Source organism: Hyla sarda, chromosome 1 (genome assembly GCF_029499605.1).
Source record: "Hyla sarda isolate aHylSar1 chromosome 1, aHylSar1.hap1, whole genome shotgun sequence".
Taxonomy (NCBI): Eukaryota; Metazoa; Chordata; class Amphibia; order Anura; family Hylidae; genus Hyla; species Hyla sarda.
In genome coordinates, this window is record NC_079189.1 from 64923079 (window position 1) to 64942139 (window position 19061).

The 19061-nt window shown below is 43.1% G+C and overlaps 2 protein-coding genes and 1 long non-coding RNA gene across 15 annotated transcripts in view; 1 reads left to right on the forward strand and 2 right to left on the reverse strand.

Annotated features, from left to right (window-relative positions):
* Positions 1 to 19061, forward strand: part of LOC130355174 (uncharacterized) — a 94705-nt gene that overhangs the window by 71503 nt on the left and 4141 nt on the right. The gene's annotated exons all lie outside the window — the stretch shown is intronic.
* On the reverse strand, positions 11749 to 12321 carry FGFBP2 (fibroblast growth factor binding protein 2). The gene has a single exon (XM_056555189.1). The coding sequence runs from the start codon at positions 12319 to 12321 to the stop codon at positions 11749 to 11751; it is 573 nt and encodes a 190-aa protein (XP_056411164.1).
* The window catches only part of PROM1 (prominin 1), a 249618-nt gene continuing 244664 nt past the window's right edge, over positions 14108 to 19061 (reverse strand). For all 13 annotated transcript variants that reach the window (XR_008888451.1, XR_008888453.1, XR_008888450.1 and 10 more), the window contains one exon: positions 14108 to 14556. The gene's annotated coding sequence lies outside the window, so the exon portion shown is untranslated. The remainder of the gene's footprint in view (positions 14557 to 19061) is intronic.

Genomic DNA, 19061 nt, shown 5'->3' on the forward strand with positions numbered 1-19061 from the left:
AGAGACAGGATTAATCTGGCACAAAATTTTGAAAGGACCAAGATAGCGTGGTCCCAATTTGTAGCTGGGAACACGGAAGCGGACATATTTAGCGGAGAGCCATACCTTGTCTCCGGGAGAAAAAATGGGGGGAGCTCTTCTTTTCTTATCAGCAAACTTCTTCATGCGTGATGAAGCCTGTAAGAGAGAATTTTGGGTCTCTTTCCATATGGTGGAAAGATCACGAGTTATTTCATCCACAGCGGGTACACCAGAGGGCAAGGGAGTAGGGAGGGGGGGAAGAGGGTGACGGCCGTACACCACGAAAAATGGGGATTTGGAAGAAGATTCAGAAACTCTGAAGTTATACGAGAATTCGGCCCATGGTAGAAGATCTGCCCAGTCATCCTGGCGGGAGGAAACAAAATGCCGTAAATAATCACCCAGGACCTGGTTAATTCTTTCTACTTGCCCATTGGATTGAGGATGATAAGCAGAAGAAAAGTTTAATTTAATCTTGAGTTGTTTACAGAGAGCCCTCCAGAATTTAGACACGAATTGGACGCCTCTATCCGAGACGATCTGCGTGGGCAACCCGTGAAGACGAAAAATGTGTACAAAAAATTGTTTTGCCAACTGAGGCGCAGAAGGAAGACCAGGAAGAGGGATGAAATGTGCCATCTTGGAGAATCGATCAACGACCACCCAAACAACAGTGTTGCCACGGGATGAGGGTAAGTCTGTAATAAAGTCCATACCAATCAGAGACCAAGGCTGTTCGGGAACAGGCAGAGGATGAAGAAGACCAGCGGGCTTCTGGCGAGGAGTCTTATCCCGGGCACAGACAGTGCAGGCTCGCACAAAATCCACAACATCCGTCTCCAGAGTCGGCCACCAATAGAAACGAGAGATGAGTTGCACGGATTTCTTGATGCCCGCATGACCTGCGAGATGGGAGGAGTGACCCTATTTGAGGATTCCGAGGCGTTGGCGTGGAGAGACGAAGGTCTTCCCTGGAGGAGTTTGCCTGATGGAGGCTGGAGAAGTGGAGATCAGGCAGTCAGGAGGAATGATGTGTTGCGGAGAGAGCTCTACTTCCGAGGCATCCGAGGAACGAGAGAGAGCATCGGCCCTAATGTTCTTATCGGCAGGCCGAAAGTGAATTTCAAAATTAAATCGGGCAAAGAACAGAGACCACCTGGCCTGGCGAGGATTCAGCCGTTGGGCAGACTGGAGATAGGAGAGGTTCTTGTGATCGGTGTAAATAATAACTGGAAATCTTGATCCCTCCAGCAGATGCCTCCATTCCTCAAGTGCTAATTTAATGGCTAGTAGCTCTCGATCCCCGATGGAGTAGTTCCTCTCCGCCGGAGAGAAGGTCTTAGAAAAAAACCCACAAGTAACAGCATGCCCGGAAGAATTTTTTTGTAGAAGGACCGCTCCAGCTCCTACTGAGGAGGCATCAACCTCCAATAGGAAGGGTTTAGATGGGTCAGGTCTGGAGAGCACGGGAGCTGAAGAAAAGGCAGACTTGAGCTGTTTAAAGGCGTCTTCCGCTTGAGGAGGCCATGACTTAGGATTGGCATTTTTTTTGGTTAAAGCCACGATAGGAGCCACAATGGTGGAAAAATGTGGAATAAATTGTCTGTAATAATTGGCGAACCCCAAAAAACGTTGGATAGCACGGAGTCCGGAGGGGCGTGGCCAATCTAAGACGGCAGAGAGTTTGTCTGGATCCATTTGTAGTCCCTGGCCAGAGACCAAGTATCCTAGGAAAGGAAGAGATTGACATTCAAACAGACATTTCTCCATTTTGGCATAAAGTTGATTGTCACGAAGTCTCTGAAGAACCATGCGGACATGCTGGCGGTGTTCTTCTAGGTTGGCAGAAAAAATCAGGCTATCGTCCAGATACACAACAACACAGGAATATAAGAGATCACGAAAAATTTCATTAACAAAGTCTTGGAAGACGGCAGGGGCGTTGCACAGGCCAAAGGGCATGACCAGATACTCAAAGTGTCCATCTCTAGTGTTAAATGCCGTTTTCCATTCATCCCCCTCTCTGATGCGGATGAGATTATAAGCACCTCTTAAGTCCAGTTTGGTAAAGATGTGGGCACCTTGGAGGCGATCAAAGAGTTCAGAGATGAGAGGTAGAGGGTAGCGGTTCTTTACCGTGATTTTATTAAGACCGCGGTAGTCAATGCAAGGACGTAGGGAGCCATCTTTTTTGGACACAAAGAAAAATCCGGCTCCGGCAGGAGAGGAGGATTTGCGGATAAAGCCCTTTTTTAAATTTTCCTGGATGTACTCAGACATAGCAAGAGTCTCTGGGGCAGAGAGAGGATAAATTCTGCCCCGGGGTGGAGTAGTGCCCGGGAGGAGGTCAATAGGACAGTCATAAGGCCTGTGAGGAGGTAGAGTCTCAGCTTGTTTTTTGCAAAAAACATCCGCAAAGTCCATATAGGCCTTAGGGAGACCGGTTACAGGGGGAACCACAGGGTCACGGCAAGGAGTACTGGTAACCGGTTTAAGGCAGTCCTTGAAACAAGAGGGACCCCAACTCTTGATCTCCCCTGTGGACCAATCCAGGGTTGGGGAATGGTGTTGAAGCCAGGGTAGTCCAAGGAGAATTTCGGAAGTGCAATTGGAGAGGACCAAAAACTCAATTTTTTCGTGGTGAGGTCCGATGCACATTAGGAGGGGTTCCGTGCGGTAACGCACGGCACAGTCCAATCTTTCATTGTTAACGCAATTGATGTAGAGAGGTCTGGCGAGACTGGTCACTGGGATGTTGAACCTGTTGATGAGAGAGGCCAAAATAAAGTTTCCTGCAGATCTGGAGTCCAAGAAGGCCTTAGTGGAGAAGGAGAAGGTAGAGACAGATATCCGCACAGGCACAGTAAGACGTGGAGAAGCAGAGTTGACATCAAGGACTGTTTCACCTTTGTGCGGAGTCAGCGTACGTCTTTCCAGGCGGGGAGGACGGATAGGACAATCCTTCAGGAAGTGTTCGGTACCGGCACAGTACAGGCAGAGATTCTCCATGCGGCGTCGTGTCCTCTCTTGAGGTGTCAGGCGAGACCGGTCAACTTGCATAGCCTCCACGGCGGGAGGCACAGGAACGGATTGCAGAGGACCAGAGGAGAGAGGAGCCGGGGAGAAAAAACGCCTCGTGCGAACAAAGTCCATATCCTGGCGGAGCTCCTGACGCCTTTCGGAAAAACGCATGTCAATGCGAGTGGCTAGATGAATGAGTTCATGTAGGTTAGCAGGAATTTCTCGTGCGGCCAGAACATCTTTAATGTTGCTGGATAGGCCTTTTTTAAAGGTCGCGCAGAGGGCCTCATTATTCCAGGAAAGTTCTGAAGCAAGAGTACGGAATTGCATGGCGTACTCGCCAACGGAAGAATTACCCTGGACCAGGTTCAGCAGGGCAGTCTCAGCAGAAGAGGCTCGGGCAGGTTCCTCAAAGACACTTCGAATTTCTGAGAAGAAGGAGTGTACAGAGGCAGTGACGGGGTCATTGCGGTCCCAGAGCGGTGTGGCCCATGACAGAGCTTTTCCAGACAGAAGGCTGACTACGAAAGCCACCTTAGACCTTTCAGTAGGAAACTGGTCCGACATCATCTCCAAGTGCAGGGAACATTGTGAAAGAAAGCCACGGCAAAACTTAGAGTCCCCATCAAATTTATCCGGCAAGGATAGTCGTAGGCCTGAGGCGGCCACTCGCTGCGGAGGAGGTGCAGGAGCTGGCGGAGGAGATGATTGCTGAAGCTGTGGTAGTAGCTGCTGTAGCATCACGGTCAGTTGAGACAGCTGGTGGCCTTGTTGCGCTATCTGTTGTGACTGCTGGGCGACCACCGTGGTGAGGTCGGCGACAACTGGCAGAGGAACTTCAGCGGGATCCATGGCCGGATCTACTGTCACGATGCCGGCTGGCAGGAGGTGGATCCTCTGTGCCAGAGAGGGATTGGCGTGGACCGTGCTAGTGGACCGGTTCTAAGTCACTACTGGTATTCACCAGAGCCCGCCGCAAAGCGGGATGGTCTTGCTGCGGCGGTAGTGACCAGGTCGTATCCACTAGCAACGGCTCAACCTCTCTGACTGCTGAAGATAGGCGCGGTACAAGGGAGTAGACAGAAGCAAGGTCGGACGTAGCAGAAGGTCGGGGCAGGCAGCAAGGATCGTAGTCAGGGGCAACGGCAGGAGGTCTGGAACACAGGCTAGGAACACACAAGGGAACGCTTTCACTGGCACAATGGCAACAAGATCCGGCGAGGGAGTGCAGGGGAAGTGAGGTATACATAGGGAGTGCACAGGTGAACACACTGATTAGAACCACTGCGCCAATCAGCGGCGCAGTGGCCCTTTAAATCGCAGAGACCCGGCGCGCGCACGCCCTAGGGAGCGGGGCCGCGCGCGCCGGGACAGGACCGACGGAGAGCGAGTCAGGTACGGGAGCCGGGGTGCGCATCGCGAGCGGGCGCAACCCGCATCGCGAATCGCATCCCGGCTGGAGGCGGTATCGCAGCGCACCCGGTCAGTGGATCTGACCGGGGCGCTGCGGGAGCGAGAGTGTAGCGAGCGCTCCGGGGAGGAGCGGGGACCCGGAGCGCTCGGCGTAACAGCAACTTTATGCACGTGCCTACGCTTTTAATTACAGTTGGAGATGGCCCTTTTTTTTGGGTGAAACAAGTGGCTCCCACCAATCATGGGATGTAAGGTGGTCCTTTAGTGCAGTATTTTCCAACCAGGGCGCTTCCAGCTGTTGCAAAAATACAACTCCCAGCATGTCCTTAAAGGGGTACTCCGCTGTTCAGCATTTGGAACAAACTATTCTAAACGCTGCGGCCTTTGCTGGACTATTATTTTTAGTTATAGATATAAACAAAAAGTTAAGCTTTATGGTTCACCATATGGTACGTTGGACATTTAGGATATTTTGTTATCTATTGGCAATCTGTAAATATTTCAATAGGCTTATTACCCGGCACACATCTGGTACTTTTGGCGTTGTCTGGTGATAATTCAATGACAGTATCTTGCTCAGCGTGGTTCATGCTCTGAGTAACTGAATTAATGTTTTATATATAAATAAAATACTAGTGAGCTTGTATACTTTTTTAGGATACAGTGACTCCAGTGCATTTCAGGACCAGACTATGCATTTTTTATTATACTTGTTCTACATCCTTTTATAGGTTTAACATACATTCTGTATCCATAACATTAAAACCACTGACAGGTAAAGCGAATAAAATAGTTTTGAAATTGATGTTTTGGAAGGAGGAAATGTTGGCACCCCTGAATTTTTTTAAGAAAATGATGTATTTCTCACAGAAAAGGATTGCAGTAACACATGATTTGCTATACACATGTTTATTCCCTTTGTGTGCATTTGAACTAAACCAAAAAGGGGAGGAAAAAAAGCTAATTGGACATAATGTCACCAAACTCCAAAAATGGGCTGGACAAAATTATTGGCACCCTTAATTTAATATTTGGTTGCACACCCTTTGGAAAAAATAACTGAAATCAGTCGCTTCCTATAACCATCAATACGCTTCTTACACCTCTCAGCCGGAATGTTGGACCACTCTTACTTTGCAAACTGCTCCAGGTCTCTCTTATCGGAAGGCATTTTTTCCCAACAGCAATGTTAAGATCTCTCCACAGGTGTTCAATGGGATTTAGATCTGGACTCATTGTTGGCCACTTCAGAACTCTCCAGCGCTTTGTTGCCATCCATTTCTGGATACTTTTTGACATATGTTTAGGGTCATTGTCCTCCTGGAAGACCCAAGATCTCGGATGCAAACCCAGCTTTCTGACACTTGGCTGTTCAGTGCGACCCAAAATCCATTGGTAATCGTCAGATTTCATGATGCCTTGAACACATTCAAGGCACCCAGTGCCAGAGGCAACAAAACAACCCCAAAACATCATTGAACCATATTTCACTATAGGTACTGTTTTCTTTTCTTTGTAGGCCTCATTCCATTTTCGGTAAACAGTAGAATGATGTGCTTTACCAAAAAGCTCTATCTTGGTCTCATCTGTCCACAAGACATTTTCCCAGAAGGATTTTGGCTTACTCAAGTTCATTTTGGTAAAATGTGTCAGCAGTGGGATCCTCCTCGGTCTCTTGCCATAGCGTTTCATTTCATTTTAATGTCGACGGATAGTTCATGCTGACACTGATGCCCCCTGAGTCTGCAGGACAGCTTGAATATCTTTGGAACTTGTTTGGAGCTGCTTATCCGCCATCCGGTCTATCCTGCCTTGACACCTTTCATCAATTTTTGTCTTCCGTCCACGCCCATGGAGATTAGCTACAGTGCCATGGGTTGCAAACTTATTGATAATGTTATGGACTGTGGACAAAGGTAAATCTAGATCTCTGGAGATGGACATGTAACCTTGAAATTGTTGCTGTTTTTCCACAATTTTGGTTCTCAAGTCCTCAGACAGTCCTCTTCTCCTCTTTCTGTTGTCCATGCTTAGTGTGGCACACACAGACACACAATGCAAATACTAAGTGAACTTCTCTCCTTTTTATCTGCTTTCAGGTGTGTGTTTTATATTGCCCACACCTGTTACTTGCCCCAGGTGAGTTTAAAGGAGCATCACATGCTTGAAACAATCTTATTTTTCCACAATTTTGAAAGGGTGCCAATAATTTTGTCCAGACCATTTTTGGAGTTTGGTGTGACATTATGTCCAATTTGCTTTTTTTTTCTCCCTTTTTTTGGTTTAGTTCCAACAAGGGAATAAACATGTGTATAGCAAAACACGTGTTACTGCAATCCTTTTCTGTGAGAAATACTACATTTTCTTGAAAAACTTCAGGGGCGCCAACATTTACGGCCATGACTGTAGGTGTCATTACTACAGTGCCTTGCAGCTTGCTGTGTACAGTATGGTGCTGTGTAGCCACAGACCCGTCAGAGTTCCCATGCTGACCTCTTTCCACTGATCAAGTCTGAAGCATGGAAGCCACACCTCATAACTTACAGGACTTAAAGGGTACCTCTCATGAAAAAAACTTTTGATATATTATAGATTAATGTATGCAGAATAACTTCACAATTGAATGTTATTAAAAAAAATATGCTTCTTTCTATTTAATTTTCCACTTTGAAGAAATGACCACTAGGGGTCTCCCTACCAGTCCTGGCAGCAAGCATTTCTGACTCATGCTGGAGTCCTAAACACTGCGAGCTGCCAGTCTGCTTTGTTCACAAAGGAGAACACTCAGAGCTGCCAGCCTGCTTTGTTCACAGCCTGTTTGGCTGTGAACAAAGCAGGCTGGCAGCTCTGAGTGTTTAGGACTCCAGCATGAGTCAGAAATGCTTGCTGAAAGGACTGATCGGGAAAAATACAATAGAAAGAAGCATATTTTTCATTAACATGTTATTGGAAAGTTATTCAACATTCATTAATCTAAAATATATCAAAAGTTTATTTGATGAGAGGTACCCTTTAAAGGATCTTCTGCCAACAGCTTAGTGCTATATATCACAGAACACCTTCAGAGATCTTGTGGAGTCCATGCTGTGATAGGCTAGTGTTGTTTTAGGGGGATGAGGGGGACCTACACAATATTAAAGTTATGGCTTATCAGTGTATTTCAATACATAAAAATACATCCCTACCACTTAGCTGTATATAGCAAAGCTCAGCTCATAGCAACTAAGAAACTCCCTTAGAGAATAAATGGAGCTGTGTTTGAGCATACACACTGCCGCATCAACAAATTTTTATTCTTAAAGGGGTACTCCGGTGGAAAACTTTTTTTTTTTAATTAACTGGTGCCAGAAAGTTAAACAGATTTGTAAATTACTTCTATAAAAAAAATCTTAATCCTTCCAGTACTTATTAGCTGCTGAATACTACAGCGGAAATTATTTTCTTTTTGAAACAAATCATGAGCACAGTGCTCTGTGCTGACATCTCTGTCCATTTTAGGAACTGTCCAGAGCAGCATATGTTTGCTATGGGGATTTTCTCCTAATCTGGACAGTTCCTAAAATGGACAGAGATGTCAGCAGAGAGCACTGTGCTCGTGATTCAGCAGAGAGCTCTGTGTTTCAAACGGAAAAGAATTTCCACTGTAGTATTCAGCAGCTAATAAGTACTGGAAGAATTAAGATTTTTTTTAATAGAAGTAATTTACAAATCTGTTTAACTTTCTGGCACCAGTTGATTTAAGAAAAAAAAAAAAAAAAGTTTTTCACTGGAGTACCCCTTTATGTTAACCCCTCCACCATATAGTCATCAGTAAATAGAGTAAAGAACACTGATTCCTAATCTGTATTTTTATGTTTCTATTCACTGGCATTCGCCTGCTGTTAGCCTGAAAATAGGGAAGGCTTATGTATAGAGATGACTACAGTGGTCCCTCAAGTTACAATATTAATCGGTTCCAGGACGACCATTGTATGTTGAAACCATTGTATGTTGAAACCATAACTCTATGGAAACCTGGTAATTGGTTCTGAAGCCCCAAAATGTCATCCAAAAATAGGAAAAAGTGAGGATTAAAGAAAAATAAGTAGATAATTAATATAGATAAAGCAAATCCTTACATATAAAAGTAAGAAAGATCTGCTGGGAGTTGTAATCACTGTCTATGTCAGCATTTCCAAACCAGGATGCCTCCAACTGTTGCAAAACTACAACTCCCAGCATGCCCGGACAGCCGTTGGCTGTCTGGGCATGCTGAGAGTTGTAATTTTGCAACAGCTGGAGGCACCCTGGTTGGGAAACAATGGTTTATGTAGAGGACAGGAGCTTCTTCAGGGTCCTGTACAGTACACACAGTGTCCCAAATGGAGCCGCCCTTACTTGGTGTCCAAAGGAGCAGCTAACCCTGGTACAGGTAAGGAGTAGTACAGAACTTGTAGTTCCTCCCTGTACTGTAGGGGGCGCTACCAGACACCAGTCAGTGCATGCACTTCAGTAATACAGGTGATTTACCAGTAAAATGCCAATTCTGAATGGTCAGTTCTTCCAGTTGTGACATTTCACAGATCTGGACTGTCTGTAGCATTGTATGTTGAGTCTGGTTTCAAGTTACAATGGTCCAGAAAAGACCATTGTATGTTGAAACTATTGTATGTTGAGGCCATTGTAAGTTGAAGGGATCACTGTACTTACATTATTCCACCAGTCGTAATAAAAAGGAGAAGACTACTTAGACTCCTAAATTTTCAGGCTTACATCACAGGAATACGAGTGAGTAGAAAGATCAGTGTCTTTTTTATCTGTTTACTGGCTTGAGAATGGTGCTGTGAGAGCATCGAAACGTCGCACTCTTTGTTCATGGAATAAACCAGACTTTTTTTTGCTTTAAACTCCTTTGTGCTGCGGCCAACTCTTTGTGAATGATCTAACTTTGGACCCTGGGACCGGGGTCCCTTGGACCGACCTGCACCTACTTCTACCCTGGATGTGCTGCCTTCCTTTTTGTACTATATATATATATATATATATATGTGTGTGTGTAGATACATTGGGGGAGATTTATCAAAAAACTGTGCAGAGAAAAAATTGCCCAGTTGCCCATAGCAACCAATTAGATATTTTTTTTTTTTTTTCAGAGGTCTCTTTGCACAGGTTTTGATAAATCTCCCCCATTAATCTAGGAGACATCTTTATGAAGTGGCGGTCTGTTGAGGAGGTGTCACTATGTAGGGGAATGTTTATTGTAAAGATTTACATACCCCTATTAATAGCTGTCATTATAAGACATTCTTTGGCTCTGTCCTTATAAAGATAGCGGTCACCTGTCAGAGCCGTCAGAAAAAACATGAAGTCACATGAAGGCCTTTTCTGACCACATCGTAAATTAGGTAAAAAAAGCAAGAAATATATAGAGAGCATTAATAAATAAATGAGTAAACAAACCCCACCACCAATCATCCATCTATGATCCAATGACACTAACTGGGGTATGTTATACATCAAAGTATCCATCAGGTAATAGCGTAATTAAATATTACTTGGATTTCAGGAGGTTGTTTTCTGGAGAATTATATTTCTACTTGTTTTGTACAATAAAACCCACTACTATTTAAAACAACAAAGCAATAATACAAAACAAATAAAGCCCCAAAAAAGGAACACCTTAAAAACTCAAATTTAAAGATCCACTGAGGAAAACTTTTATTCCTTCCCAGCATTTATATTGGTGAGGGTAAGTAGCCACCCTCAATATTCCCCAATATGACACCCATCCAGTCTCCACACTCTCCAACGTGACTGACAGCCCTTGCTTTGTGAATCAGAAGTCACTTTTTCTATATAACTCTATAAGACAGCAGTGACCAGATTGGGAAAATGAAACCATCCGGTAAGAAAGGGAACAGGATGGCTATTAATCCTCACCGTGCTAATGTCGGAAGAGAAAAAAGGTTTTCCCAGAGTGGTTCCATAAAGAGTTCGAACTGCTTGACCAGTACATGGGAAAAAAAATGAGTTAATAGGGTCCAAAATACCTCAGGTATTATAGAGTTAAAGGGGTACGCTAGTATAAAAAGAATGTTTCAAATTTTGCTGATGATGTTATCAAAGGGGTGATACTCACTTACCCTGGTCCCCCAGAGCTCTGCTTGCAGATCATTTCGATCAGCTGTGACTCATATTTTCTTTCTGCTTCTGAGATAAGATGAAGCAAGACTGTGCCGCTCAACCAATCACTGTCTGCAACAGTGTTCCTGAGATAAGTACCGTATTTTTCGCCGTATAAGACACACTTTTTCTTCCCCAAAACTGTGGGGAAAAAGTCAGTGCGTCTTATACGGCGAATACACCCCTATCGCGGCGGTCCCTGCGGCCATCAACGGCCGGGACCCGCGGCTAATACAGGACATCACCGATCGCGGTAATGCCCTGTATTAACCCTTCAGACGCGGCGATCAAAGCTGACCGACGCGTCTGAAGGGAAAGTGACACTAACCTGGCTGTTTGGGACCGCCGCGATTTCACCACGGCGGTCCCGAACAGCCCGACTGAATAGCCGGGTTAGTGCTTACAGGACACCGGGAGGGACCTTACCTGTCTCCTAGGTGTCTTCTCCGTTCAGGGATCCCCTGTATGGCCGGCGCTCTCCTTCCTCGTCATCACGTCGTCGCATACGTGCGTAACGATGTGATGACGGCGGCGGAGAGCGAGGATACCCGGCCGGCAGCAGAGACATTCTGGAGCGACGGGGACACGGCGACAGTGATGGAGCGACATCCAGGGCAGCGGTGACGGGTCCGGAGCGGCGGGGACACGTGAGTATTACCTCCTATGTAGTGGTCTTCAGCCTGCGGACCTCCAAATGTTGCAAAACTACAACTCCCAGCATGCCCGGACAGCCAACGGCTGTCCGGGCATTCTGGGAGTCTTAGTTTTGCAACATCTGGAGGTCCGCAGGTTGAAGACCACTATTGGGTTCAAAATCTTTATTTTTTTAGATTTTGCACCTATAAATTGGGTGCGTCTTATACGTCGGTGCGTTCTATAGGGCGAAAAATACGGTAGTAGGGCACCAGAGTAAGCTGCAGTTGGAGCTGCAGAGGACTGAGCTAAATAAGTATCTTTTTTTATTTTATTTGTAGCACAGCCACAGCAGCATATTCATTTTTTATTTTTTATTTATTTATTTATTTCCGGAATACCACCTTAATGGGTCATGATAAAAACTGTGATAGCAGTGAATGAATGCATATAAATTAGGCTTTATCAATTAAATAAAATATTAATATTACCTGTAGATTATACGAAAATCTCTATGATGTAGGAGCAGAATGTCTGGAAGAACCATGAGCAGTGATCTTTTGCCATCTTCACGGCTTTGGGATTTTGCTCTTCCGGTTGTTTAGGCTTGGGAGGGTCTGGTTTCTTGGTAGCTGGAGGTTTTTTAGTTGTTGGTTTCTTAGTTGTTGGTGATGGCTTTTTCTCAGGTTTCGAGGTATCAGACTGTTGGTTCCTGGGCACTACTTGCCTGAATTGAGAAGGAGCAGGAGCCTTTGGGCACATGCTATGCCTGAACACTTGGGGTTCACATGGGTTTCCACTCTTTCTTAAATCTTGGCTAAGCTGGTTCCAAAATCCCTTTGGGTCCTTGTTGTATGCTCGACAGAAGGATGGCTTGGACGCAAATTCACATAAAAAGTTCTTGCCCTGATTTTTGCATTCGATCCTTACTCTCATCTCGCCTTGACCACTGACGCTCATGACACAAGCATCTCTGCTTTTAGTTTGAAAGGGAATTTTTTCTTCAGGCTGCTGGGCTAAGGTCCCCACCCAGACCAGGGTCATAGTGACTATGACCGTGCCACACTTCATGGCCGGAAATTCAATCTGTAAGCCTCCTGCGCTGTAGAGATGATGGACCAATGCTTCAATCGGGCAGCTGTGCTTAGTGTGAGCTATAAAGGTATACTGATGCCTGAATCTAAGAATGTAATGTTTTCTGGAAAAAAGAGAAGCTTGTCCATACAAAGAATGTGTATGTAATGCATAGCTCAAAGCAGTATTTAATGACCCAGTGTGATCTCAGAGATGGGAACAAGACACATCTTGTTAAACATAGTCAAGTGGTGAAAGTGTCATTTACAAGTTATAGATTCAGAATTTCCTTTTTTATAAAACATTGTAATAATACTGGTTCTAAGAGTGGTAGTAATATCAATAGCTGGTACAACATAAGGCCTGTAATGCTAATATTTTACAGGACTTTTGTTTTCACCTTTTATAATAAAGAACTTTAAAAATATATAACAAAAAATTGGAAACAGTCAGTATAGAATCTATTGTAAGTGTAAACTAAGGCTGGGTTCACATTACGTCTGTGATGTCTGTAAAGTGTGTATGTCAAGAATGCTCCTGCAAGTTGGAGACCAAAATGTTGTTCGGCTAATGTTAGGTTGGGACTTTCCCCATGGCGCACAGATTTGCACAGCATGCGTGAAAAATAGACTGGGTCTGTTGAGTATGATCAATAGACGCAAAAAAATTTGTGCACAATACATCTGGTGTACACTTTAAACTAAGCATGGAGCGGCTAGCTGCGTGTCGTTCGGGGTGGAGAGACCTTTGTGCAAATTTATACAACTTTTGCTAAATTCTCACATCAAACATGAAGGGAGAAAATCGGTACAGCAGTGAAACTGCACTTAAGATACACCCACTGGCGCACTCGGCACAAAAAGGCATCTATGTCAACTAAATTATTTACATGTGGCGCACACATGTAAGACAGGTGCCATGGGCTTGATGTAGAGAAAGAAAGATAATCTTCAGCTCAATTCTCTAGTCGCTTGCTCGGATCTTCACCTGGCCTTGTGATGTATTGATCCAGCACCACTAAAAATGCTAGTCTTTATTGGCATCCATTTAAAGAAGTTCATGTACAAGACATCACATCATCGTGCTGTAAAGCAATCAGACACGTTTTGAGCGCATGTGCTCTCTTGGACACCATGCACCCGAAACGTGTGCTGTGATGTCTTTAATTGGAATTCATTAAATTCATCATTAATGAATTCCAATGGAGACTAGCATTTTTAGTAGTGCTGGATCAAGCTATTCTCTTTGCACAGGGCTTGATCCATCAGCCTCTTTATTAAGCAGATCCCATATTGGTCTATGGCTGATGGATGCCACAGTCAGGCATCTGTCAGAGCCTCTGTTGAATAAATGTATATATTGGGGGCTTACCTAGACAAAAAAGTGTAGATAGCCATAGTGTGAACGTTGGACTAAGTAAAAAAGAATGCAATAAAAAAAATATAATAAGTACTTATGTAAGCAGCCCTTATAACTACGCTGGTTGGTAAGGGACCCATGGTCATTTTTGCCTAGCACCCAAACCTTGTACAAGCACCAGAAATTTTTCAAACAGCTTATTGCTGTGGTTAGGATCCCTACCGATGTAACCAAGGATAGCTCATCAATATTAAAGCCTAGATAACCCCACTAAACATGTAATATAGTTCTACCACTGAAACGTGTCCAAGGAAATGTATGGATTTTATTCCCAGATTCATACACTCACTTTACCAGATGACAACCTTCAATGAAAACACAGTAAGTGATCATGTGATTATTACACGTAATAACTAAGCCACACTAGAGGTTATTAAACAATGTTTACTGACCATACAAGTGAAGATATACAAACTGACATGGTACGCCATTACTCTTAGGTTTTTTTTTCCTCTTTTTACAGAACATGTAACTAAAATACCATAATAAATAGTGAGTATAAATACAAAAGTTTGTCATACAAAAATTAGTACTAGTGTAAACACTTGTACTTAACCCCATAGTTCTGCTATGCATAGCATTACTTCTTGGCAGTGACAGATTTACATACAGTAGCATTAAAAGTAGTGTCACAAAATATGGAACTTGTATGAGTTTCTCTACAGTCCACATGTACTTCTTCCCGGAAAGGACATTTTTGAAGACTGTGAAGGTTTACTGTCTGTCAGGCATTCATGTCTTATGGATTACAAAAAAAAAAGCTTACACTCTGCAGAGACTGAAGTTGAGTGATCTCAGTGTATAATGCTGCCCCTAGAAAAGAAACAGATATAATATTATACTCGGAATACAACTATTTGTTATTAGTCTAATAGGGCCAATCAGAGGGTGGATTCTTAAGAAGTCACCCAAAAAGATACCATAGGGATTTCTAGTTCCTATAAAATCCTTTGCTCGGTGTCATGGCTAAAAGAAACACTACAAACTGGGGTCAACATACTGTAGGTACAATTTTATAGATGTCATGCAGGTGGCGGTGCTATGTTCTGTCTTGCAGAGCTGTAGGCACTCTGTGCGCTGCATATGATGCCTCCATACAGCACAATATTGCTACCTTCATAAAATGGCATCCGATAGAAAATGCTTTATTTTCATTTGGCTTGTGTCAATCTGTGTGTAAAAAAGTGTGTATGGCTCAGTAGGAAATTACTGTTTTCTGAGCTTTCAGACTTTTTATGTCTTTATACAATTTAGAACTTCTACCAGAGTAGATATTTTCACATTCTTAGTTGCTTATTTAATGTAGAAGGTATGTCGGCACTTTCATGGAATCCGCAGTGATGCACGAGGTAGGGTAAGGTAACTAGTAATAAAGATGGTTCCCAGACCTCACCACTATTGCAAAGTGAAGATTTATTAAGCCGAAATATGGTACAAGGATAGGCAGACAGCTGAGGAAGGCTCCTACGCCGAAACGCGTCCTTGTACCATATAATGGCTTAATAAGTCTTCACTTTGCAAGATTGGTGAGTGGCGAGTCTTTATTCTTAGTTGCTTGACCTTAAAGTACAACTACAACAGTGCTTCACAAGTGCAGACCTCAAGTACCCCCAACAGGTCATGTTTTCAGGATTTCCTTAGTCTTTCACAGCTGATATACTTGTAGTCATTGCATCAGGCATCGCTACAATTTTAAAACCTGTGAAAGACTAAGGAAATCCTGAAAACATGACCTGTTGGGGGTACTTGAGGATCTCACTTAGGGAACACTGTTTTAGTTGTGCAGGGTGGGCCATTTATATGGATACACCTTAATAAAATGGGAATGGTTGGTGATATTTACTTCCTGTTTGTGGCACATTAGTATTTGTGAGGGGGGAAACTTTTCAAGATGGGTGGTGACCATGGCGGCCATTTTGAAGTCGGCCATTTTTAATCCAACTTTTGTTTTTTCAATAGGAAGAGGGTCATGTGACACATCAAACTTATTGGGAATTTCACAAGAAAAACAATGATGTGCTTGGCTTTAACGTAACTTTTATTCTTTCATGAGTTATTTACAAGTTTATGACCACTTATAAAATGTGTTCAATGTGCTGCACATTGTGCTGGATTGTCAATGCAACCCTCTTCTCCCACTCTTCACACACTGATAGCAACACCGCAGGAGAAATGCTAGCACAGGCTTCCAGTATCCGTATACACTGCTATATACTACTATATACACCGCAGGAGAAATGCTAGCACAGGCTTCCAGTTGCTGCAGAATGGGCAAAACAAAAATTGGAACAGGACCCTCAGTTTACGCAGAAGATTTTGTTCAGTGATGAGGCAAACTTTTATGTGAATGGTGAAGTTAACAAACAAAACCACCGCTATTGGTCTGACACTAACCCACATTGGATAGACCCCTCTAAGACTGTTGGAACACAAAAATTAATGGTATTGTGTGGTATATGGGGTACAAAGATAGTGGGGCCATTCTTCATCAATGGAAACCTCAAGGCCACTGGATATGTGAAATTGCTACATGATGATGTGTTTCCCTCTTTATGCACTGAAGCTGGCACGTTCCCTGAGTTTTTCCAGCAAGATGGTGCACCACCACATTATGGCTGTCAGGTCCGAGCATTCCTAGATGAACAGTTTCCTGGAAAGTGGATTGGTCATCATGGGCCAGTTGAATGGCCCCCAAGGTCTCCCGATCTGACCCCATTAGACTTTTATCTTTGGGGTCATCTGAAGGCAATTGTCTATGCTGTGAAGATACGAGATGTGCAGCACCTTAAACTATGGATACTGCAAGCCTGTGCTAGCATTTCTCCTGCGGTGTTGCTATCAGTGTGTGAAGAGTGGGAGAAGAGGGTTGCATTGACAATCCAACACAATGGGCAGCACATTGAACACATTCTATAGGTGCTCAGAAACTTGTAAATAACTCATGAAAGAATAAAGATATGTTAAAACAAAGCACATCATTGTTTTTCTTGTGAAATTTCCAATAAGTTTGATGTGTCACATGACCCTCTTCCTATTGAAAAAACTTAAGTTTAATTCAAAATGGCTGACTTCAAAATGGCCGCCATGGTCACCACCCATCTTGAAAAGTTTCCCCCCTCACATATACTAATGTGCCACAAACAGGAAGTTAATATCACCAACCATTCCCATTTTATTAAGGGGTATCCATATAAATGGCCCACCCGTTACTTTAATGTCAAGCAACTAAGAAAATGATGCCTGATGCACTGATCAAAATTATATCAATTGTGAAAGACTAAGAAGATCTTAAAAGAATGGCCTGTTGAGGGTACTTGAGGACTGCACTTGGGAAACATTGAATCACAACGTGATATCTGCGGCAGCCAGATACACTATTAAAGGGGTATTCCAGGCCAAAACTTTTTTTTATATATCAACTGGCTCGGGAAACTTAAACAGATTTGTAAATTACTTCTATTAAAAAATCTTAATTCTTCCAATAGTTATTAGCTTCTGAAGTTGGGTTGTTGTTTTCTGTCTAACTGCTCTCTGATGACTCACGTCCCGGGAGCTGTGCAGTTCCTATGGGGATATTCTCGCATCATGCACAGCTCCCGGGACATCATCATTGAGCAGTTAGACAGAAAACTTCAGAAGCTAATAACTATTGGAAGGATTAAGATTTTTTAATAGAAGTAATTTACAAATCTGTTTAACTTTCCGGAGCCAGTTGATATATATAAAAAAAAGGTTTTGCCTGGAATACCCCTTTAAAACTTGTAGCCTGCTGCTAAAGTGAATGGTCAAATTGCAGATAGTCCCATAGACTTGCATGGGACATCCTGGTACTGCTTCTTCTCATGATTATGGAATGTATGGATTAAGCCTTCAAGAACACCTTAGTGGTGACATCCACCATCCATGCCATTAATAGGACTAAGGCCCCTTTTACACTGCTGGTAAGCTCCGGCAAACTCCCTTTTTTTTTTTTTTTGCAGTTTGCCGGCCGTAATTTTGCGGGAGCATACCGGCAAATTACGGGTCCCGATGAACTCCATTGCATTCAATGGCCGCCTTTATTTTTGGAGAAAAAAAGCTGAAGAAAAAGACGGCGCAAGCACAATTTTTTCTCCTGCTTTTCTCGATCCTAAAAAACGGGCTTGACACTGCCGTAGACAGCCGGCAGTGTGAACGTAGCCTAAGGCTGCATTCCCAATTTTTGCATACGTAAAATCCATACAATTCTATACTTCAAAAACTTACAGAATTGTATATCTAGACGTATCCATTGACTTCTATTGACACATCATATCAAAACACATGCACCCCTTTTGGTCCGTTTATATTTTCTCCCAATTTTTTTGTCAGGTGGAAAATCATAGTTGGCCACAATTTTTTCGGCCAAATTCTAAATGGATTGAAATCGTATACATTTTTTTTTTTTTTTTAACATTAACGTCTACAGGTGAAACTCGAAAAATTTGAATATCGTGCAAAGTTCATTTCTTTAAGAAATGCAATTTAAAAGGTGAAACCAATATATGAGAGAGACTCATTACATGCAAAGCAAGATAGTTCAAGATGTGAATTGTCATAATTGTGATGATTATGGTTACAGCTCATGAAAACCCCAAAGACGAACCCCCCCCCCCCCAATTACTATGATTTGGGGAGCCATGTCATCTGCTGGTGTTGGTCCACTGTGCCTTATTAAGTCCAGGGTCAACGCATCCGTCTACCAGGAGATTTTGGAGCACTTCTTGCTTCCTTTCCTTTTAAGTTGTATTAATGAAATACAATGGACTTTTGCACGATATTCACATTTTTCGAGTTTCACCTACATGTAAATCATATTTGAATCGTATCACTGTATGCTTTGATCTGTATAATTGCAAACATGTTTTTACACACATGCGAGAAGCTTTGGTCTAGAATGAATGAGAAACATTTATTTTAACGTACTATTTCATACAATTTTAGGCCATCCGTTACAACAATATGTTTGATGGATGCAAAAAATAGTCATGTGAATGCTGCCTTAGACTTCTCTGTAGGTTTCATTAGAAAGCCTTCATTACAGGGTCTGTCAAAAATGGCAGACAAAATAGCACAGCATGCAGCAATGTTTTCATTGTGGACACATGAAAGAAACCCAACAGACCCCTTTATAATGAGTGGGATCCATCGGGCTCTGCTGTGACAGATCTATCTATCTAACATAGCCAAGAACAAGAAGTTATTACAGTGCTGTTCTGTTACTCACATCAATCAATTGTAATCTTTTACTACTATTCTATTAATAATGCTGTTTATTTTGGTTTCTTAAAGAGACGGTA